The sequence below is a fragment of the Canis lupus genome, chromosome 1 (genome assembly GCF_011100685.1).
Source record: "Canis lupus familiaris isolate Mischka breed German Shepherd chromosome 1, alternate assembly UU_Cfam_GSD_1.0, whole genome shotgun sequence".
NCBI lineage: Eukaryota > Metazoa > Chordata > Mammalia > Carnivora > Canidae > Canis > Canis lupus.
The window spans coordinates 17,941,299-17,964,524 of record NC_049222.1 but is presented as its reverse complement, the minus strand read 5'-3'; the positions used below and the strand labels follow the sequence as shown (position 1 = coordinate 17,964,524).

At 45.7% G+C, this 23,226-nt stretch overlaps 1 protein-coding gene across 12 annotated transcripts in view; it reads left to right on the top strand.

Annotated features, from left to right (window-relative positions):
* Nucleotides 1-23,226, top strand: part of NEDD4L (NEDD4 like E3 ubiquitin protein ligase) — a 338,822-nt gene that overhangs the window by 108,257 nt on the left and 207,339 nt on the right. For all 12 annotated transcript variants that reach the window (XM_038525922.1, XM_038525918.1, XM_038525914.1 and 9 more), the window contains exon 2: nt 1,059-1,132. In XM_038525922.1, coding sequence (XP_038381850.1) covers nt 1,059-1,132 — 74 coding nt within the window. The remainder of the gene's footprint in view (nt 1-1,058; nt 1,133-23,226) is intronic.

The window sequence follows — 23,226 nt, the reverse complement described above, 5'->3', positions numbered from 1 at the left end:
ATTCATCTTATTCCTGCCTTTCAGTCCACGTTAACACTTAGTGACCCAGACCAGAAACTTGAGAGCAAGTCAGCTCCTCTAGCCTGAATGTCTTAGCTCTTAGCTACTGCTCTAACCTGTGCCTTTTGGTGCGAGCCCATCATGGGGTCTTGTGCTATACGTGTTCCTGTCCCTTGTAAAACTCTTAGTGTATTCGTATCTATATTTTAAGATGTTGCTCAATGCCCAGTGCAATAGGAGCTGCTTAGAGAATGTTGGAGTGTATAAAATAAGCAGGTGGATAAATGAATGAGTGATTTCTGAGATGGTTTGGGATGATTTCCATTTACGACGATGCTTTTTTTTTTCACAAAAACTGAGGAATTACTTTTGCTTGTTTAATACTAACATTATGAAACTGTAATTTTGAGAAAATGATATACCACATGAAATTCCTCTCTGTCTCAGGCTATGTGCACAAATATATACATTTCCATAGAGGAATTATTTCTTAAAGTTAAAAATAAAAGAATTACTTATTAAGTACATTTTTCATTAAAATTAAAGATCCAGATGGTTTCAGACATACACTGTGTTCTTGGTACAACTGGGAAATCTTTTACTGGCCCATATAATGGATCTGCATGATGTAGTTTGAATTAAACTTGTACTTAAATTAACCTGGATGGTCTAAATTTTTTAAAAAGATTTATTTATTTTTTATTAGGGCATGTGGTGGGGAGGGGCAGAGAGACAAACAGACTCCCCGCTGAGCACAGAGCTGGACTTGGGGTTCGATCCCAGGACCCTGAGATCATGACGTGAGCTGAAACAAGAGTCGGACACTCAACCGACTGAGCCACCCTGGCGCCCCAGGGTGTTTTAAATTTCTAGGGCTGTAGGATTTTAGAGCTGGAATGTTGCCTTTTGAACTTCAGTGTAGGGAAGAACTGCTGTGCTGAGCTGATGGGCTCTGTGTCCCCAGTACTGGTCTGAACCAGAAATCATTTGCATATTGGGTAAGATGGTGACCCATTGAAGGTCCATTTCTTAAACTTTTTTTTTTCCTCTTCCAACAGGGAGAGTCACGTATTCTCAGAGTGAAGGTTGTTTCTGGAATTGATCTCGCCAAAAAGGACATCTTTGGGGCCAGGTATGTTTGTTTAGTTTTTGTTTTTGTTTTGTTTTGTCAGTGTCTGATGAGCAAGCAAGCACTTTCCAAACTCAGACATGCATCAGAGTCACCCGGAGGCCTTCTTAAAACTAAGATCGCTGGGCCCCACCTACGGAGTTTCTAGTAGGTGGTGCTAAGGCAGCTGGTCCAAGGTCTACGTTTTGTGCAAGGGTCTTGCCTTCCATCTGGGTTGATTTCACAAGGAGCCTGGATTCTGATGCTTCTGTTTTTCACCATAGAAAAATACAGTTTGGGTAATGTGTGTTCATTTTAATACTTTCCTTTAAAAAAAAATCCCTAATTTAGGGGTGTGTGTGTGAAAGCATTATTTTGTTCCTACCAGAAGTGGGTATTCCCTGGCATGTATAATCTGAATTGAGAGATTTGGTGATGTGAGTGAATTTAGGGATTCCTGTGCCTTTTCTGGAAGCACCAGCAGGCTGGGATTTCTGGGTCTTTAGCTTTTTTGAGTACTGTGCCTGATATTCCTGTATCTCGAAATCAGCTCTTTTGTTCCTGTTGGCCCTGTGGTGTGTTGCAGTAAGTTATTGGACTAGTAGCCAATGAGGTTACAGCCACTTATAACTGGGATTTGGATCAGATTTGGGGGAATAAAGACATTAGACGTGGAGGAGACAGTGAAGGTGTTCCAGTCCAACTCGCCTATTCTATGGTTGACAAAAGTTTATCCAGGAAGGTTACTGCTTCCCCGGGCCACACACGCCAGTACCACTGGAACAAGCCCCCAGCTCCCCTGCCCTGTTCACGTTGGGTCCACTGTAAGGCTGAGAGAACATTCATTTCGTCCCATCATCCCCCCAACTGTTGCCCACAGTCACCCTCTGGCATCAGGGCCTCTGTGTGATGCTGGACACTTTGTAACAGGACCTCATTCTGTCCAGCTAACCTCCCCTTCCTGTTCGCCCAGCAGGAGCCCCTTTCTGCTGTGGGTAGGCAGACCTTTTGGTTTTCTGTCCTGTTTTCATGGACATTTTTAGTTTTTCCCATCCCGATAAGATACTCCAATAGCACCTAGAGAAATTATTAAAAATACATAAATAAAGTTGATGCAAGGTGATATCCATGAGATCTTAAAAACTCCCCATACTTGGGGCACCTGGGTGGTACAGTCAGTTAAGCATCTGACTCTTGGTTTCAGCTCAGGTGATGAGCTCAGGGTCATGAGATCGAGCCCTGCATCGGGCTCCACGCTCAGCGCAGAGTCTGCTTTGGGACTCTCTCTCCCTCTCCTTCTGCCCTCTCCCCGCTCCAATAAATAAGTCTTAAAAAAATATTCCCCATACTTCTGTGTGCCTCGGATGACTGATGGTGAGGGTTAGCTCTCTGAGCTATCACGGGAACCGTGCACGTGTGCACCGCTGTGAGTTGCTGGTGGTGTGGGAGGGAAGCACATCTCACCTGCAGGTTCCTTCTTAGCACTCATGCCCATGTGATTGCCCTAATACTTCATTTGTCTGTCTCCTACTAGAGTACAAATTAACAGGGAATTGGAGACCTCTCATTTCTCTTGCTTGCCACGCAGCGCACCACGAACAAGATGGGCAGATTGTTTTTTAATTGAAACATCTGCATGCTGACCAGTAAATTGTGCTCTTATGTCCAGAATGCTATTGCTCTCACTCTTTTCCATGAATTTTATAGTTTTGAAGGAAGAGGTTGGATTGGGAAGATTTCAGCGGCTTTTATTTTGGTTGTTTCTGTTTTAGCAAAGCCCTTCATAAAAAAAATGAAATGGATTCAGATTGTATTTCTCAGCCTGTTAAGATCTCAGGTTAAGGGGCACCTGGGTGGCTCAGTGGTTGAGTGTTTGCCTTTGGCTCAGGGTGTGATCCCGGGGGCCTGGGATTGAGTCCCACGTTGGGCTCCCTGCATGGAGCCTGCTTCTCCCTCTGCCTGTGTCTCTGCCTCTCTCTCTCTGGGTCTCTCCTGAATAAATAAATAAAATCTTTAAAAAGAAATCTGAGATTAAAATTGGTATTGGGATTAGGCTTCAAATCTTAGAAGAGCCAGACAAATCTGAGCCTTGAGTTTTTACCTCTTACATGAAAAGAGGCAGCATCATTTCTTAGCAGCAGGGGTGTAAGAGGAATTACAGAGACTACCTCAAGATGATCATTGGAAAGAGAGTGTGTGACTTAATGGACCAAATGCTGGAAGGTGAGCCATAAATTCTGGATCCTACTTCTGCCTTTCAGTTTTTGTTTTTTTTTTTTAATATTTATTTGAGAGAGAGGGAGTGAGAGCAAGCGGCACAAGCAGGGGAAGGGACAGAGGAGAAGCAGACACCTCGCTGAGTAAGGGAGCCCATATGGAGCTTGATCCCAGCAGTGATTCACCCTTAAGAGGCTTGTACCTGAAATGCCCTTCTTTTCTGCATTTCTCTGTCCCAGTCTTGCACCGAGAGAGAATACAAGATCATTTTCCAGCTTCTTTCCAGCAAAATGTAACTTCATTAAAAGAGCCTTTGTTTAGAGAAGATTTGGTAATTGAGCTGTTGGTCTTGAATGTCTGAGCATTTGGTCCATGTGGAGATGGTACTCGTAGAGAAAGATGTTTTCTTCTGGCCACACCTCCAGGTCAAAGAAGGGCAGCCGCATAATCTGTTATCCAAACAGGGACACTTTTGTCTGGAATAGATGCTAAGTCAAATGGGAGGTCAGAACATAGGATGTATGTGGAGATGGGTCACCCCAGGTAAAAGACCTCCAATCTCGATGACCCATACTATGAAAAAAAATAAAGTCACGTGATTTTTTTTTCCTAAAGCTTAGGAAAAGAAAATCTAACTCGAAAGAAAAAAAAGCACACCACCTGTAAAATGCCAATGTGACGTCAAAAAAGAAGTAAAACTATATTGGAAACATGGCATACGTGGAGTACCTGCTTCCATCTTGGAAATGGGTCCGTTGTCTTCGTGAGGGAGAGTGTGGTGTTGGGGGAATCCAGGAGAGCCCCCCCACTCCAGCTCCCACCCCAGTCCAGATCAGATTTTATTGCTCTTTCTAATGGTAGGTTCAGGCTCTTCCCAAATGATAAACATTGAGCCGCTGGGTAGACCATTGGACTACATGACTGTTCGGGTCTCTCTAAAACCTGAAATTCAATGGCTGAACACTTTTTAAAAGCAGATTTAAGGCAGCCCAGGTGGCTCAGCAGTTTAGCACCACCTTCAGCCCCGGGTGTGATCTGGAGACCCGGGATCAAGTCCCACGTTGGGCTCCCTGCATGGAGCCTGCTTCTCCCTCTGCCTGTGTCTCTGCCTCTCTATCTCTCTCTCTCTCTCTCTCTCTGTGTGTGTCTCTCATGAATAAATAAATAAAGTCTTTACCAAAAAAAATCGGATTTAAAGAACTACCTATGTCTTCTACGGACCAAGTTCTTAGAATTCTAAGTGAATAGCATAAAGTCGTTTGATGTAGAGTGGATCTACTTTGCCAAGTAAGATCTTAGTTTATGTGTTTTCTTTTTTTAAACTCAGAATATCTTTAAGTTTCAAACTGTATTTTTCAGGGAAGCTTGTAGCTCAGGACATCTAACTTTTTGTCATGGGCTTAAGTAGTAACTGAATTAGGTTTGTTTGTTTGTTTATTTATTTATTTATTTATTTATTTATTTAGAATTAGGTTCTTTTAAATACAAGTATTAGGCCTACCGTCTCCCTTTTCCTCCTGAATTGTGACCAGTTGTTTGAGGTTACTTGGACTCATCTGAGACCATAAAGCTGCTCCTGAAAATTGAGCAACGCTGGCTAAGACAAACCTGCTCTAGAATTTCATGCTTTTAAATGAAAGATTCCAAGACTCTCATTTCACACTTGCTTCTGTGTATGTTGTGCATTGAGCTATTAGCATCAAGTTACACCTGTTTGGGTTGCTGTCATTTTTTTTTTTTCTTTTGACCGGCAGTGATTTGACATGTAGAACATACACACACTTGGGGGCATTGAGGGATGTGGCAAAAAAAAAAAAAAATCCGGTCTGCTGGTGATGGAGACTTACTGCCACAGTGTGATGGCTCTGTGGCCCTGCCTCACCTCTGTCCCATTATCTAGATTTAAGTTGTCAACATATTGCTGCATTGGCTTCTTCAGTTGTTTCTTTCTTAATTGAAGTATTCAAAAGTGAATTATAGACATCATGACATCTAGCCCCAAAGTACTTTAGCCTGCATCTCGAAAAAATAGCATATTCCTTTATAACCACAATACAATTTTTGCAAAATTAACAGTAATTGGCTAATTCTCTTCCTATCCCTTACCTGAATCCCCCCAACCGTTCCTTTTACAACAGGGCCATTTAGAGAAGAATTCAATTGAGAATCATGAGTTGCATTTAATTTTGGTAAGTCTCTTAAAATCGTGTTAATCTAGAATCCGTTCTCCCCTCTTCCCTTTGTAGATAACCTGGAATGGTCAGTGGGTTGTCTGACCACATTTGATCGTTGGCTGTCGTATCATTTAATGTACTCTTTCCCCTCCTGGGTTTCCTGTTTGGTAGAAATGGCATCTAAAGGCTTTATCTGGGGTGCCTAGGTGGCTCATTTGGTTCAGTGTCTGACTCTTGGTGTTGGCTCGGGTCATGATCTCAGGGTCATGTGCAATCAAGCCCCATATTGTGTTCTGTGCTCAGTGCGGGGTCTGTGTAAGGTTTTCTTTCTCTCTCCCTCTGCCCTTCCAGCTTGTGTGCACAGGCTTTCTCTCAAATCTTTTTTTAAGAAAAGACTTGATCAAATTCAGTTTCAACATTGGGGACAGGACTAGGAATGGTGTTTGCTCAGGAGGTACACAATGTCCGGTTGTCCTACAACCAATGGTGCTAAAATAGGACGGATCCCAGTCTTAATGTGGGGCTATTCCATTCCATCCACAGTCATTACTTTTCCCTCAGGTGACCAGCAAGAAGTGGGTGAAGCGATCTTTTGGCTACACGCTGTACACATGTAAATTTTAACTATCAATTCCCTTTCTTTCCAAATAGGATTTTTTTTTGCCGTTTTTTGAAAACTTTGCCCAGAATAAGTTTCCTTTTACCCAACTGGGAAACCTTGAGGCTCTAAGTACCTTGAGGGCCCCCTCAGGTCCTCTCGATAAACTGTAAGCACTTCTAGGACATCATTCAGCCAGAGTTTGCAAACTGTTGGTCCCTATGGACTAAACAGAACTCACAGGTGTGCTTCTTTGGCCATGGAGCTCTAAGTCGAAGAAATGAAAACCTGGAGCCAACATCTGGAAGATTTTCTATTAAAAATCCATTATTTCTAGGCTTCTGGAAAATCTTGGCCATCTAGACACACGAGGCATAGCCGGAGGTCTTATCTATAGGATGCGCTCGTTGTATGTGGCCATGACCTCCTGGGCACCCAGGCCCCACGTTTCCTGTTATATTCTGTGCAGCTGACCTCCTTTCCTGGCACAGCCCTGTGGCCCCTTGAGGGACGGACCTGTGTTTGGTTTTGACCCCTGCACTGGTGGTCTTTAACATAATGAGCTGCTCTCCCCATCCCCTCCCATTGCACAGGCATCTCCTCAGGTGAGTTGCACAGCACCTTACACTCCGCTGGGACGGTGCTTGTGACGTGCAGGCGCTCGCAAACCTGCCTCCTCTCTGGAGGCCTTCACTATCCAGGGCATTGCTGAGAATCACAACATGAACACTAATGGCCTTTGAGCCAAGTATTTGTCTTAAAATCCCTGCACCTAAGAGCTCATACAGTGACTCATGTGAGAGTCAGGGAGCCTGACTCTATTTATTCCAACTGTACACCTACCCCGATAGGACTTTAAAGGATAGTACCCTCCTCCTCTCGAATAGAAATCTCTTCTTCTTTAAAAACACACACACACACACACAGCCTTTTATATGCTCGTATTTATCTCCTAGTCTTTGAATGCATGAATATATATGGAATATCCTTATAAAGTATGTCGATCATAGCTTGCACACCATGCAGGCTGTGCGGCTTCCCAGAGGGCAACATTAGAAGTGGCAAATGGGTCAGTGTATAGGGCCAGCGTGTTTCTATTCTGCGCCAGGCCCCAGGGTTTGCTGTACTCCAGCCAGTGTCGTAATATTATTTAGAATGATCTTGAATCACTGAAAAAGCTGTGCTGTGCAGGGATTGTATGATAATTTGTAAAACTGTCTGTATAAACTGGTCTTGGTGTCATCCCAGTTTCAGTAATGAAGGAGCCAACGAGACAGGCCACACTTTTATCCCATTCTCTGATGTGTTAATGAGAAGCCCTCCTTCAGAATCTTCTGCTTTGCCTTCACTCTTGATGCATGAAGATGTTGGCATCATGAGAGGAGCCTTTGCTCTGCCCTACGGTCCAGCACAGAACAGAGGGAAAATTGGAGGACACCTTGCCCTCATTGTCATCAGAGTCTAGAGCAGTGCTCTCTGGTCACTGAGTCTGTAAGGCAGAGAATTCGAGGTGTTTCAGGAAGATGAGGGACATGGGTACATAATAATGGATGCACGACAAATTTTGTTCATCTGGTCAGAGTGGAGCCTGAAAAAAATTGAAAAATTAAAGCTGCTCAAGAGCCGTGGGCACTATTTTAATCAACTCATGTAATTACAGAAGGCACCTCTGGGGATTGGTGAAGAGTGGATGTCTGTGGCCTTGGTAAGGGGGAGGGGTTGCCCATCCTCGCTCTCCCTCCCGGCTTCCTACCCCTCCTTCTTTCTTCCCCTCATTCCTCAGCTGGGATTTTCACATGGGGGTACCCCCTCCCCGGCCTGTACCCCTGCAAGACCTTCACTCTTGCTCTATCCCAAAGCATTCCATATTTGTCTCACCATGTTCCTTGCTGGGGGGAGGTGGGAAAGAGTGTAAGAAGCTGAAGTATAAGCAAGGCAGCGGGCCAACTGGAGATGAGTCAGAAATGAAAGCATTTCTAAGTGTGTAAGACAATGAAGACAGTATTTATTTTACAAAAACTGAACTTAACCACCAAGCCTGCGGAAGCATGGCCAGAAGACCCCGTGTGAGGGAGGTCCACCCAGCGCTGGGAGGGAGAGGATCTCCACCACCCTTTCCTCATCAAAGGAGGAGGGAGAGGTTTCTGTGTCAGGCAATGGTTCCCCTGTTTCTGTTTTTTAAAGATTTTATCTATTCATGAGAGACAGAGAGGCAGAGTCACAGGCAGAGGGAGAAGCAGGCTCCCTACGGGGAGCCCAGTATGGGACTCGATCCTGGGACCCCGGGTCACGCCTTGAGCTGAAGGCAGACGCTCAACTGCTGAGCCCGCCCCCCCCCCTCCCCAGGCGTCCTGGTTCCCCCGTTTTTAGGAGGTGAAGGCAACTCGCCAACACGTTGGGTGGCCGGGCCTCAGAGAGGCCTTGGGAATAGTGTGGCCCGGGCCCACTCTGCGTCTGTGTTGACAGCATCGCTGCCACTGAAGGTGAAGATACCCTGGTCTACCTAGAAGTTATGCTTTTAAAACTAGACACATGTACAGCCCGGGTGGCTCAGCGGTTTAGCACCGCCTTCAGCCCAGGGCGTGATCCTGGGGTCCCGAGATTGAGTCCCACGTCGGGCTCCCTGCATGGAGCCTGCTTCTCCCTCTGCCTGTGTCTCTGCCTCTCTCTCTCTCTCTCTCTCTCTCTCTAGTCTCATGAATAAAAAACAAAATCTTTACAAAAAATAAAAAATAAAAATGGACCCATGTCTCTGGAATCGCCAAGCGTTACTACATTCCTCAGATACAAATCTCCTGTGTTGTCACGTTTCATCTTCTAAGAAACATTGTCAATAGATTTGATCAGATTCTTTCTACTTGGGGTTCATATTTGGGGGAGGGACCTGGAAGATAAAATGTTTAAGATGGCTTATACCCTGAGTGAACTGGCAGGTTCTCAAGTGGGAAGCAGAGCCTTCTCGGAGGGCCGTGTGTGGTTCTCTAAGTCGGGGGCCGGGGGCTTCTCTGAGAAGGGCCCGATGGTCCAGGGCGTAGGCTGGGCCGGACTTGCAGTCCCCGAGGAGCGCAGAGGCAGGGGGGATGGTGTGTGATGGGTGCGGCCCTGTGCCAGGGCCCCAGGCCCCCGCCTGCCACCCTCTGAGAAGTAGAAGTTACTGATTTTCTACAACATACATATTTAGCATGGGGAGTGCCAGTATTATTTGGTCATGATTTTCAGATTCAACTCTTCCATAGAGCTGCTGGTTAGTCGACAGACAGGCATTGAGTCAGTGTTGACTTTTTGGGCGCGGAGGAATGGGATTTTCTAGATAGTGCAGGAGTATTTTTTTTTTTCTTTCTTTCCCCCCCTTCAAGGGCAGCATGATTACAATATGGCTTATGGAACTCTCTAGATGTGCGCTGTGGATTTTGAAGTCTGCAAATGAATACAACTGCAAAAATGTTTCTGTCCTGGACAAAATGATTCTCACTGCTTTGTCTATCAATATGTGAATAATACAGTTGAGTTTCTATGTGTACAAGCAGATGGGCAGTCACGTAATTTAGTGTATCGTGGGACGCCTGCGTGGCTCCGCAGTTGAGCATCTGCCTTTGGCTCAGGGTGTGACCCCAGGGTCCTGGGATCGAGTCCCCCATTGGCCTCCCTACGGGGTGGGGAGCCTGCTTCTCCCTCTGCCTGTGTCTCTGTCTCTCCCTGTGTCTTTCATGAATAAATAAATAAAGTCTAAAAATAAATAAACAAATTAGTGTATCGCAATTAAATATTGCCCGATTGCTCCACTGAATATTTTTGGGACTTTGGGACCTTGAGTGCAAGTAATGTTTAATAAGGAATCCGCAATATGGAGCTCCTGAGTCAATTATTAAAAGAACTGGTATTTCTGCTGTATAATATCAACACAAGTGATATAACAGACGCCTTGCCTCTTAATGAGCTTGTGCTAGCATTCCTTCTGGTGTGCCGAATGGCATGGGTAGTAAATGTGCTCTGAGCGCTGTTGTTTGCATTTCTTGCCTTTGTTGATCAAGGTGCACTATTGTGCTTCCGCTTTTGAAGAACTGATTGTTGTTTCAAGTCTCTGTTATTTTTAGATGCTTGAAATTCTAAGCGTTCATGGTAGGAAAACAGTGAAGTCTTTGAAAGAAATGCTACCTTTCACGTTTGGGGGCGGCCGACTGGGAAATCAAAACGGGTGAATCTTAAAAATGTGATCCTGGTTTCTTTCTGGTTGTTTTTGCTAGTGAGAAAATGATAGTGTTGGTTGGATATTCTCTGCCTCTGACTTGTCAGCTCTTGGGTGTTCACTGTGAACGGTGGCTTTAATTTTGTTGAAGTGATTCTTAAACGTTACCTAGGTAGTCTGGCCAGTAAAAAAGAAATTTGCAACACGGGAAAAAGAAATTTCCAGAATGGGTTACGGGCTCCCTGCAGTGTGATGTCATTTTCTCAGTTATTAAATATATAGTCTGACCATCCTGAGATTTGAATGACTAATGAGGTCGTATAACTCAGGATCTTTGCTTTGCTCCTTACACTCTTTGCCTGGAACGTCAGAATATTTGAAACTGTTCTTTCTCTGCGGTGATCTGTCTTAGCTGGCGGCTCCCACCACAATCGAGGTGCCTGAGCTGGGGACCTGGGAGGTGTCCTGGGTTCTCTCCATCCCTCCTGCCCCCCAGCCTCATCTCCGTGGGGGTAGAGGCCTTCCCAGGTGGTTTTCGCGTCTGCCCTCTCGCCCCGTCCTTTCTCACATCTATAGAATTGTCTCTCCAGCACAGACCGTGTTCTCCTGGCCGAACCTTTCAGGGATCAGTCATTGCTGTGGATTAAGTCCTGGCTCCTTAACCTTGACAGAGGAGCCCTCCGTGTATCCTCCAGTGTGTCTTGGCCTCCACCTCCCCAGGCAGCCACACTCCCTGTCCTGTGCCTTTGCTGGTGCCCAGACGACCACCATCTCTCTGTCTTGCACAGCTGCCTTATTGTCCTTCATGCCTACACCCCCAACACTGCCCCGCCCCGAGCCCCCCCCCCCCCCCCCCCCCCCCCCCCCCCCCCCGCTTCCCTGTCTCCACTCACTTTGCTCAGATCCCGGGGCGTTGGCTTTGTTTGCTCACCCCATGCAGCTGCCCGTGGGCGCATGGGGCTATGCTGTTGGAACTTCCCTCTGCACCCTGCTGTGGTCCCACATTGGCCCAGGGCCACCAAACCATAACTGCCAACACCCCCCACCCCATCTCCACCCAATGTGCTTGGCAAACTATTGCACGTTCCTCTCAGCCCCTTGGCTCTTGGCGCCCTTCCTGCCACTTGGCTGGGTTTATTTCTCCTGCTTTTGTGCACTCCCAGTGATTTATACGTGGCCAGATCTTCCTTACCCACTCATTTCATAATATTTATTTTATTCTGTATGTATCTTTAAGACCCTCCTCCTTCTTGTGCACATTATCAGTGTTAAGAACACAAAAATCCTCTACTAGCACGTGCATTATTTCCAGCTCTTTCTTCCTTTGAAATTGCTACAAATGCAAAACCTTTAAGAAATCCCTCACCCTTAACTCCTCTGTCCAGTTCGCTGGAGTTAGAGGGATTGCGAGCATCCCTGACCTTGAAGGCTTCCCGGGTGGCTCTTTCTGCGAGGCCACCAAGATGTATCGGGGAGTTAGAACTCCCTCTGGTGGCCGTATCGTCGGGTGTGTGTTCATTCTGGACTGAACTTGGTATTCAGGTCTAACAGTCCTTTGGAGTTCTTTTTAAATTTAATGTTCTGATTTTTAAAATTAACTCAGATCTTTGCTTTAACAGGTATTTAAGTCCCTCTCGGATCATGACACATGGAGGAGAAAGAATTTTACTTTAAGCCATTCCTACTTTTTTACATGGTTGGTTTTAAAGTAAACAATAAGTAGCATTAACTTTATTTCCCCCTTTTTCTCTTCCTTTCTCTGCCCAATAACTTCCTAAGCTTGTCATATCATTAAAATAAAATGTCGCAGATTGCAAAAGAATAAGTAACTGATACTGGGAAGAAATGAAATTCTTCAAATGAGGGGTACTGTGTTCCAGTATGGAACAGGTAGCATTCACAGTCAAAATGAATTATACTGTGTTTTTAGCCTCACACTTGGATGGATCAGAACTTAGCACTCTGTTTTGTCAAGAAAGGGATTTCCAGGCTGACATGTTTAATATAGAAAAATAATCATTATAAACAGTACCTCTTTCCATGCTAATTATGGGAAACAGGTATTGATCATCTCAAAAATATTTGTATTTGGCTCTGGAGTTAAAAAAGACCCTTTGCCTGTAATTGTGAGGTGGTTGAGAAGTCTTTACCACTACAGAGAAGTTCATGGAGAAATTCATGACCTGAAGAACTAGATTCAGAAAAGACGAGAGGTTTATTTAAATAAAAAGCCTTTTTTCTCCAGGCACCTGGGTGGCTCAGTGGTTGAGTGCCTGCCTTCTGCTCAGGTTGTGATCCTGGGGTCCTAGGATCGAGTCCCACATCGGGCTCCCTGCGGGGAGCCTGCTTCTCCCTCTGCCTGCATCTCTGTGTCTTTCATGAGTAAATAAGTAAGAAAATACTTTTAAAGCCTTTTTTACTTCCCTGTAGCTAGATTGCTAATGATGCACATAGATAGCATTACTTTTCAGACTGATAACCTTCCAAAAACAGTAGCAGCACTTAAAAATATTTTTTTAAGTGCCAGATTGGCTAATTTTCTCCCAGGTGTGCTTGAGGGTTTGATTTTTGTTTTGATGCAGTTCTGTTGGGTGCCCACGAAGCTGTCGGGGCAGTCTGCCAAGGGGGTATGTAACAGCAAAGGACTGACTTAAACAGCATCGGGGTGGTTCAAACACCCACTGAAGAAAATGGCCTGGGTCATTATCTGCTCGTGTCACAATCCTGTTCTTCTCTCCCTTTGCCATTTCTTGGGGTTTGCAAATGCTGCCAAAAGGCAAAAACCAGAGGAAAGCCACGAATGCTTTCTGTGGAACAGAAAAACTGGAAGCCGCCAGGGAGAAAAATGAGGGAGATGAGTGTTGGTTTGAGCAGATATTAAAATAGTTCATTTTCTTTTCAGTTGAAGGCCGAGGTGCGTTGTCCGACTGTTTTCCTGAGATAATGTTTTCTTGTGACAGCCCCTGCTAATGCTAAAACCGTAGAACCATAGATAAATGCAAAGTCCTACAGTTTTCTCAAGGCACCTCCCGCTGAAGAACATGCCAGCCGCCAAAGCAGGCAGGTGAATAAAACCAAGAGACCCGAAACCATCTCAAGTGAGAAGATGCTGTTGAAGTGGCAGGGTACCTCTGCACCCCCTTGTTGGGTGGAGAGCCTGAGAAACCTGATGACGCCTCTCCCCCCCCCCCCCCCCCCCCCCCCCCCCGGGTTGCAGAGAGAGGGCTGGTAGGGCGGAGGGTGTTGGCCACTGTCATCACAGAGGACACTTGGGTCACTGCGGCTCCACCCTCAGGCAGCTTTCCCCAAGCCTTGCTCTAACCACACTGTGTCATCTTGGGCATTTGTGTAGTATCTGAGCCTTGATGTGCAGGGTAGACGACACAGAGAGGGTCCCTAGTAACAGTGAGGCATGGCAAAAGAAGCGTTGCTGGGCCCGATGAGGTTAGAAATACTACCAGGGCCTATACTTGGGTTGCAGCCTTAAGGACGTACGTACTGAAGACGACAGTTTGAGTGTCCATTGGAGAGAGATGGATCGTGTTCCTGCTCCTCCCAAACAAGGAAGCCCAGCTGTGCTCCTGGGCAGCACATCATAAATTGTTTCCCGGGTTAATAATGAGAAAGGTCGATGCGAGTGTTTTGGTTTACTTTCATATTTGCATGTTGGGGCACCTGGGTGGCTCAGGGGTTGAGCGCCTGCCTTCGGCTCAGGGTGTGATCCCTGGGTCCTGGGGTCGAGTCCCGCATGGGGCTCTCTGCGGGGAGCCTGCTTCTCTGCCTGTGTCTCTGCCTCTCTCTGTGTGTCTCTCGTGAATAAATAAATAAAATCTTAAAAAAAAAATGCATGTTGAGGACAGCTGGAAAAAGCTGCACGTTTGTTGTGGAACCTCAGCAGCCCTGTAAGAAGCAGAGGTAAAAGTCCCTCCTGCTTGGCCTTCCGCCCTGGGCCTGCTGTGACAGACAGGCGCTCTGAGCACAGGCCCCCAGATCTTTTGCGTGTCTGTGTCTGTGTCTGTGTCTGTGTGTGTGTGTGTGTGTGTGTGTGTGTGTGTGTGTTGAGGGGAAGGCACAACAATGACATCATACGACTGTAATGGCGTTAGACTCCACGGTACCTGTAGAAAGCACTCCAGGCGCCCTGTAGAGCTCAGTCTGCCTCCTCTCTATGGCCAGGGGGTGCTGGGGAGTGCAGAAAAGCTGCTGTGATGAGGGGCGCATCACCCTCCTGCAGGCCCAGAGTGGACAGGACTTGGAGAATGGCCTCCTGGATCATTGGGCCCGAGGTGACCTTGGTGGCCCTCCTGGCCGCAGCTCAACGCGGGCTGCTCTGTGCCTTGATTTTTTTTTTTCAGATGTTGTTTTTAGCTCCTTAGTGGTCCAGGCCCTGTAGAGGGAACTTAGGGTCCCTGTCTGCTCAGAGTTTATAATCCTTCACCTCCCTTCATCTTCTGCATCTTTGGCCAACTGCAGAGGAAGCTACTTTGAAAGATGCTTCTCCCCTGACCCCATATACTACCTCATTTTCTGACCCCATCTCCCACCCCTCCCTATGCCGTCCCCACCCTGGGCCCCCCTGCTCTGGGAGCCCTGGCTGGAGGAAGCTTACTCCCGTGACCTGGTGTGCTACTAGTTACAAATAAGCTCCCCAGGGAGGTTGCCCGTCCTGGTCTAGCCACCTTCAGGGTGCACATTGGCCCGGACAGTGTGCTTTGCTGGGACCCAGCACGCCCCATCTGCAGCATCCTGCAGCACCCTCTCCAGGCCTGTGGGTCTGACCACAGCTTCTGCAGGGCCCTCTTGGCTGAGAGCTCTTCCTCTAGCACCTTCTTCAGGGGACTGAACATTCACTCAGAGTCTCTGTGCTGCACTGTGGGCCTGTTCCCTACAGTGGGCACTTGTGGGTATTATTTAAGATTGCTTTTTCGATTTTGAATTCCCTCAGTTTTACACTGACTCATTTAAGTTTGCAAAAACATTTTTTAACCTAGAAAAGTTTCTTTGAAAAAAATTTTCACCCCTACACTTTTCTTTTTTGGGGGGAGAGAAGGGGTAGGGAGGAGCAGAGGGAGAGAGAGAATCCAAAGCAGTCTGCACTCAGCATGGAGCCCGACATGGGGCTCAATCTCATGACCCTGAGGTCATAGCCTGAGCCAAAATTAAGACGCTTAAGTGACTGGGCCACCCAGGCACTCCTACCCACAGTCCTTTTTATTCACATCGACTTCTGATGTCAAAAGAGTTCCAACTTCATTTCTAGAAGTTAGTTATAAAAGCCGCAACAACTGTCTAAAGGAGGTGGGCTTGTGCTTTGTGGGCTTCAGGATTGCCTATGTTGGTAGGAGGGGCTTCCAAATGGAAGGTTGATGTGTCTGGTTTCCTCAGGAGCTGCCATATTGGGGAGTTGCCTCTCACGAGCAGGTAGTCCTCAAGTTTCATAGCAGTCTCCCCTTCTCGCAGGGCTTTTCTGCTCTTGGCTTCTCACCAGAAGCTGCCTGAGATGGTTTTGAATATGGAGCTGAGGCAAGGCGTTGCCTCAAGAGGAGGACGTGTTGCCAGGGTAATCTCAGGGGCTTGCTGGGTCCAAGAAGGAGCTTGGGTGGTAGCTCAAGAAGTTTCCAAGGAGACCTGGGTCAGTTTTTAAAGTTTCTCTAAAGGCATAGCATAGTGTATTCTAGAAATATTTTTCATGGAGTCTTGCTTTTTGAGTCCAAAAAGGTATTCTTTTGCTAAGCCCTGCCCACCCTTTTCCTGAAACAGCATGGCCACCGTGCCAGGGAGACAGGGTTACGCGCCATGGTTGATTATGGATTATTCAGCACCAGTGATGCCAATCAGTGATGATCCTTAAGGATGGCCTTGTTCTCAAGGTACCTGTTTTAGAGCCCATCGTGGGGATGCAGTTCAGCAAGGAGCACAAGTTTTGCTAGTTGCCACTGGAAAGGTAGGGAGGCCTTGACTGCCAGGACCCAGTTGTGAGATGACCCACATCTGTGGCCCGGATGAGGCTTGCTTCCCTGTGAGTTTCTGCTGCTGAACTCAGAGTGAGCAGGGTCTCTGGAACCACATTTCAAAAGGACTAGTACTTTTCCACAATAAACATGTTGTTAAAAGTAACAATGTCCAGGACACTTGACTGGCTCAGTTGGAGGAGCGTGTGTACCTGTTGATCCTAGGAGTCGTGAGTTCGAGCTCCATAATGGGTGTAGAGATTACTTTTAAAAAACAAAAAACAAAACTTAAATTTTATTTTCTTTTTCTGAAGATTTTATTTAAAATAAATAATTCTCATTCATGAGAGACACAGATTGAGAGAGAGAGAGATTGAGGCAGAGGCATAGGCAGAGGGAGAAGCAGGCTCCCTGTGGGAAGCCCGATGTGGGACTCCATCCCAGCACTCTGGGTTCAGGACCTGAGCTAAAGGCAGGCCCTCAACCACTGAACCACCCAGATGCCCAGAAACTTAAATTTTAAACTAACAATGTTCACAAACCTCAAGATTTTTTTTGGAATGCGTTTACAGTCTCCTCTCATCTCACTAAAAAAATGAGAGAAGGGATAAATGACCAGAATGATGAATTTGTCCAAAAAATATGTATGCATGGCAAAAACATGTCATGAAGTTAAAAAAGGGGTAAACTGGAGAAAAATAATGCCAGTGTTTATCACAGAGAAAGAGCTAATTTCCTTAATACGTAAGGAATGTATCAATAAAAAGCCAGTAACCTAAACTGAAAAATTATCAGAAGGTACAGCAGTTCAGAGAGAGGGGAATACCAGTGACAGCTGAGCATGGCGATAGTCTCACCAGTAAGTAAAGAAATAGCGACTTAAAAACCCAATAAAATACCATTTTCAAAGATCATGTTGCCAAAAATGAAAGTTTTATCAGCACATGCTAGAGAATAAATACTGTAATAACATGTATGGCAATAGATGGAAACACACCTGTGTGGTGAGCACCGGGGGGTGCTGGGTAGAGATGCCGAATCACCGTACTATCCACCTGAAACTAACATAACACCGTGTGTCAATTACACTTCAATTAAAAAAATTTTTTTCTAATTATTTATTTTTATTTTTAATTTTTTGACATTAAAACTAGTAAGTCAGATTTATTTATTTATTTATTTATTTATTTATTTATTTATTTATTTATTTATTTATTTATATTGGAGTTCAGTTTGCCAACATATGACGTATCACCCAGTGCTCATCCCGTCAAGTGCTCAATTAAAAAAATTTAATAGCATAATGTGTTGACAGGAGTGTGAGGAAATGGGCAGCTTTAAACTCTTGGAGGACAAGTAAGTGGTGGAGCTTCTAGCAATTTGGGAATACTTCTCAAAGTGACCAGTGCCTGTTAATCTGTCCATTTGTCCAACAGGTGACACGTGTACATGTGTGAAGTGAAAGGTATGCAAAACTAGGCGTTCCCTTCTGAGGTTGGCAGAAAAGATGAGGCTTTTCCCCAGAAGTGTTCCTTACCCCAGGGAGATTCTGTGCTGGGGCTACGGCATTGCTTCTGCTCCCCCACTTTCCCTCTCCCCTTGGCTGCTTTTTCTGCTGGTTTTATTTTCAGCTGGGTTTTCTCTTTTGGATGGCAGCCCTGGGTTTTCATTCCCAGCAGAGAGAGGGCGGCCCCAGCAAAGTTTGGGGCTTGCCTTTTGTTGGGTTCCCCCCCTTACCTGTGAGCAGAGGAATGGAATGTTCTATATGTTGACCTAGAGCTGAGTAACTCTCATTTTTATTAAAAGACAGGCTCCAGCTCTATGATTCGCAGCCCCTCCCGTCTTCCTTCCTACTTCACGTTCCCCAGCGCATCTTTGCCCTGTGTTACTGTGTTCTTGCCTTTTTACAAATGAAGCAGCGGAGTCTGAGACTTACTGCAATTTTGAGATACTGTGGTTTCGTGTGTTACTATCAGATGATAGTCATCACCTCAGTCTTAGGAGGCAGACATCGTTTGCATTTTGCAGATGAGAAACACTGTGGATCAGAAAGGTGAAGCACTTTGTCTGAAGTCACAGAGCAGGTAAGTGGCAGAGCTGGAGCTGGACCCAAGTCGTGGGCAGAGACTCGGTGCTTCACAGGCAGTGAAGCACCTGCGGTGCCCTGGCCTGGCTTTCTGACATTCTCATCTTAGAGCATTGGCTTTCTGCACTCATTCCCTGGAAAAGTTGCTCAACCAGATTGGGGAGGAGGGGGGTGGGGGGCAGGAGTGAAGCTTCTGGGCAGAAATCAGCAGGTAGAGATGCAGAAGTGGTGGGTACCAGAGAGGAAGGCTTAGGAAGGGAAGGTCTGTCCTAGGGTTCTTATAAATCAGAAGAGTTAGAAGAAATTCAAAATTTAAAAACTTTGTGATTAAGATTTGAGTTTAGTACCCTTCATTACAGATGAACATGTCACACAATATTTTTCGAAGGAGATGAATGCATGGAAAGTGGGACCACTTTTGTTTCCTCTTCCCACAAAAAGAGATTTTTGTGTTCTCTTAAGTACATTCTAAGATTAATTATGAGAATCAAACTGCCAGACACTTCAGATAGAAATGTATGGTAGTGATATTCAGAGATGATTAAATGCTATTTCCTCTTCTCATGTAAGAAAAACCCAAAACAGACTGAACTTTATGTTCTGGAATCCAGCATGGATTAACAAATCCGAAAACCCCCGCTCTCTGCCCCTCAACATGTGATTCATCTGTCTTTGGTCTGCGCTCATGGCAGAGAGAGTATGAAGGCACTGCTGCTGGGGCAGTCACACCTTCCAGAGGGCCTGCTTTATCTCTTGGGTGCATCTTCGCGACCCCCACTTAACCCAGAGAGAGCAGCAGAGTAGGGATTTTCAGAAGTCTTCTGAGGGATAGAAGAAGGGCCCTTGGTGATGAGCTAGGTGGTGTTCAGAATAGAAAGAGTGGGGCAAAGAGGCATTTGCTGAGGGCGTTATGGTCTAGCCAGACCCATGCCCCGCATCCAGGGTTCAGGCTGACCCACGGGGCGTGTGCAGTGTCTCTTCCTGTCATCAGGCAGGTCGTCACTGACCCACTGGGAGAAAACATGTAAGTCGAAGCGTTCATCTAGGATGTTAGGGCTCAGAGCCCCTGGAACCAGCCTGCCTGTACATTAGAATCACACTGGGGATTGCAGAAAGAGGCCGGCTTAGGGCTTGAGCCTCCTGACTGTGGCCTGGTTTCTGTTCCAGCCACCCAGGGGACTCATCGAATCTAGCCCCAGCCCTGTCCCCAGGCGGGGTTGCTCAGGTCCCTCTGTCTTCTCTTGACCTTCCAGCCACATCACACTTCTGGGCGGGGTGCTGGACCAGCCTACTGGCCTCCAGCACCTGGTTTGGAATAATGGATGTTGAGTTAACACATACTTGGATTAGACAGTGGATAATAATCTATATTATTATACAACTAACCCATAGTTGTTATTAATCTCTGCTTATTGTTAGCATTGCACGGGGCTTCATTCATTCATTGGCTTCCTAATGCAAACAGTTGTGCACAGTCTAATATCCTCCCTGCCAGTCTGTGTGGCCAGATAGATAGAAGCCGGGAGTATTTCTCTGCATTGCTCTCCTGCATCTGAAACCAAGCCCTGACCTTCTCTCCCAGGCCCTTTGTCATACAGCAGGGATGGGAACAAAAGACTTTTATTTCACCTGCCCAGGGCGCCAGGCACAGCAAAGGAAGCCCTCCCCAGGCTTTGCAGTTCCCCAGCAGCTCAGCTCAGAAAGCCTTTATCCTCTTCTGATATTTACTCAACACCTGACACCTCCTGGGAATCTTTAAAATTGTTCTTGAAAGAAACCATTCTGCTGCAAGTACCTATTTTTAGACTTTGTAAAGCTTTTCTGTCTGCCTAGCCTGCTGTTTGAAAGGCAGCAGGATCTTTTGTCTTTAAAAGTTCAGCACCCTTGGGCTAGTTCTCCACCTGAGCCCCCCATCACCCCCCAACCCTGGAATGCTCTGGGGGTACATCTCTTCATTCTGACCAAAACCAAAAACCACAGGTTTGACCTTTACACCAGAGTGGTTGAAATTACATAACCAGGGGGAAGGAGCTACTTGTAAGCAGTGAACCTTGGATTAAAGGGAGTATGAATTGGTAGGTCTTGGAACTCTCCATCTGCCCTGGACACCTTTCACCTGTCAGCTGAACTGGTTTGAGTTCTGGACCTGACAGTTGACCAGCCGGGTTCAGCCCAGGTACACCTGATGGTTACTAGCTTACGATGGCAGCAGCTCTCAAGTCCTGGCACAAACTATGTAAAATGCGATTAAGACGTTAATGTGGGCGCTGAGCACATTCTGGTCAGCCCTGGGGTAATCTCTTTGGCCAGAAGGTTTGTTTTGTTTTGTTTTGTTTTGTTTTTCATGACCCCATAGGTTGTAACCATAATGGCAGTGATGATTCAGAGTGAAGCCCACAGTCCAGGGGCAGTGGTAGGGGCAGTTTCAGGTCTTCTCTTGGCCTTTTCCTGTTTCCCACCTTGTCCTGTTCATGTTCTCTCCCTCCCACCCTCCCTCCCTCACTTCATGCGGGCCACAGGAGAACTGAAGCGTCTTTAACTTCATAGTGTGCACTAAAGCTTCAGGAGGGGACTGTTAGCCTTCTGTGACCCTCTCAAGTGATCTCAAGGAGATCTTAAAAACAAGAAGAACCAGAAAAGCAGCTAAGGAGAGGCATGCAGGCAATATTTTGGAACAATCAGATAATGATGGAAATGTATTAAGATGACCATGTCTGTGCGGAGATCAGTAAACTCTAATTTTTACAACCAGATTATACCTTGTGGCATGCAAATATTTGGAGAACGGCGTGCAAGCACGTATACCTCTTTACCCCTTTTGCAGGTAGAATTCCCTATGAAGCCAGAGAACTAGGTTCTTGTGTCACAATGTCCAAGAATGAATCTCACGGACAAAAAGGAGTGAATAAAGTGATAGAAGTTTATTAAGCAAGGATACAGAATAAAACTCTCAGGAGCAAGAGGGATCCTCACAGGGTTGCCACCGGGGGGCTTGTAGGATTGGTCTTTTTTTTTTTTTTTTTTTTAAGATTTTATTTATTCATGAGAGATACAGAGAGGCAGAGACACAGGCAGAGGGAGAAGCAGGCTCCATGCAGGGAGCCTGATGTGGGACTGGATCCCTGATTCCAGGATCTTGGTCTTTTATTGAAAGCCAACCAGGGAAACTAAATCCTTTTAAGATCTCTGTTGGATATCACCATTGAGTTAAGGACTAGTGATAACACCTTCAATGGCCTCCTACTTAGGGTCCCGTAATTCTTTTTGGTCACATGTGGCTGTAATAACAAGACCCTACCTCTGGCACTTAGGACAGAATGGTCTGGTTTGCTTCTTTATCTCTGGTTTCCTTTCACCTCCACATTTTTGGGATTTTTGTGAGCCTGATTCCCTGGCCCCCTATCTAGCCCCATCTGTCCCTTACTCACCTGTAGCTGACAGGCTCTGGAGCATCAGGGCAGCCTGAAAGATACTGAAAGCCTGGGCCACAGTCCTCAGGAAGACCATGAATAAAGTGTTTATTAACTTACTTTGAGGTTGCCTTTCTTTTGGCCCACAGTAGGACTTCCCAAATAAATGTTTGATTCATGCTATTAAAGTAGATAAATTGAATATTTCCTATGGAATTCTCTTAATTAAAACTCTGAAAAACCAGCCAAGTGTTCCTTTAGGCACAGTTTTACTAAAATTTGGGAAAAAGAAGAACATACATACATACATACATACATACATAGAAGAGCTTGGAATGGGCTCACCATAAAAAAATTAACACCTATCAGGGGGGTAGGGATACCAATTATTTTTGGTTTTTATATTTTCTAAATTTTCTTAAGTGTCTTATTGAATGATATTGATATATTGAAAGAAAAATGTACATCCCTGATGATCTACCTAACCTACTTCAGAAGACTGTCCTCCTAAGGAAATAGCTTGGAATGTATTATGTCTGTATATCCTAAGGATATATGTATATGTTACACACATATGCAAGATATATGTTTTATACAATATTTATATTTTACATATACATCCAGAGGATTAGCTCTAAGGATGGAGCCGTCAGGGAGCAAGAATGTCCCGTCGCTTTCAAGGTCCTGCTAGCCAGACTAAAAGTCAGATTGACATAAGACAGAGTAACAGGAGAAAATCAGCTTTAGTAGGGTAAGGGGAATTCACACAGACAGGGAAATCCCAACGATAAGCACAGGGAGGTGTATGTGTCATTCTGAACTAAGGAGAAGGGGGTGGGGGGCGAGGGGTCTGGGCTTCCAAGGGAAGGACTGTAGTTCACAAGGAGGTGAAAAAGAGTCAGTGGTAAATACATGTTTCCTGGGCCGCTCAGAGACAATGGGACACAGAGGACTTGATCAAAGAGACCTTGCTAGGTTAGGTTCCTCTTTGTCCAAAAACTCAACCCGGTTCATAGAATACTGTTGTTATCTATGTTGATCACTCTGTTCCTGGAGCAGGCCCCTCTAACTCCTTTTTAGGTAGTTGCGGGGGAGTTAAAGAGCTTGTCCTGAATCTACAGGGTTTGATAGCTTTTTAACTCAAAATAATCATCATGTCAAAGTGGCGTATTTGGGTGCAGCATGCCCTTGGTCCCTACAAAGCATTGTTTATCATAATGATGGTTAAAACAGTCTAAAATAGTTGAATTGTAGTAGAGCTCTAAAACAGAATAGTATGAAGCCGTTAAAAATGATGCAGGTATGTGATGGCATGGAAACATAGCCAATGAAAAAGTCAGTTACGGATGGATCTGTATAATTTGAACCCATCTTTCTATAGGAAACCTACACATAAACAGAAATATAGACGATCTGAAAGGGTAGTAACGTGCTAACGTGTTAATAATCCTAGAGAAGGGGATTCCTGGGTTTCCTTCACGTGTGTGTGTGTGTGT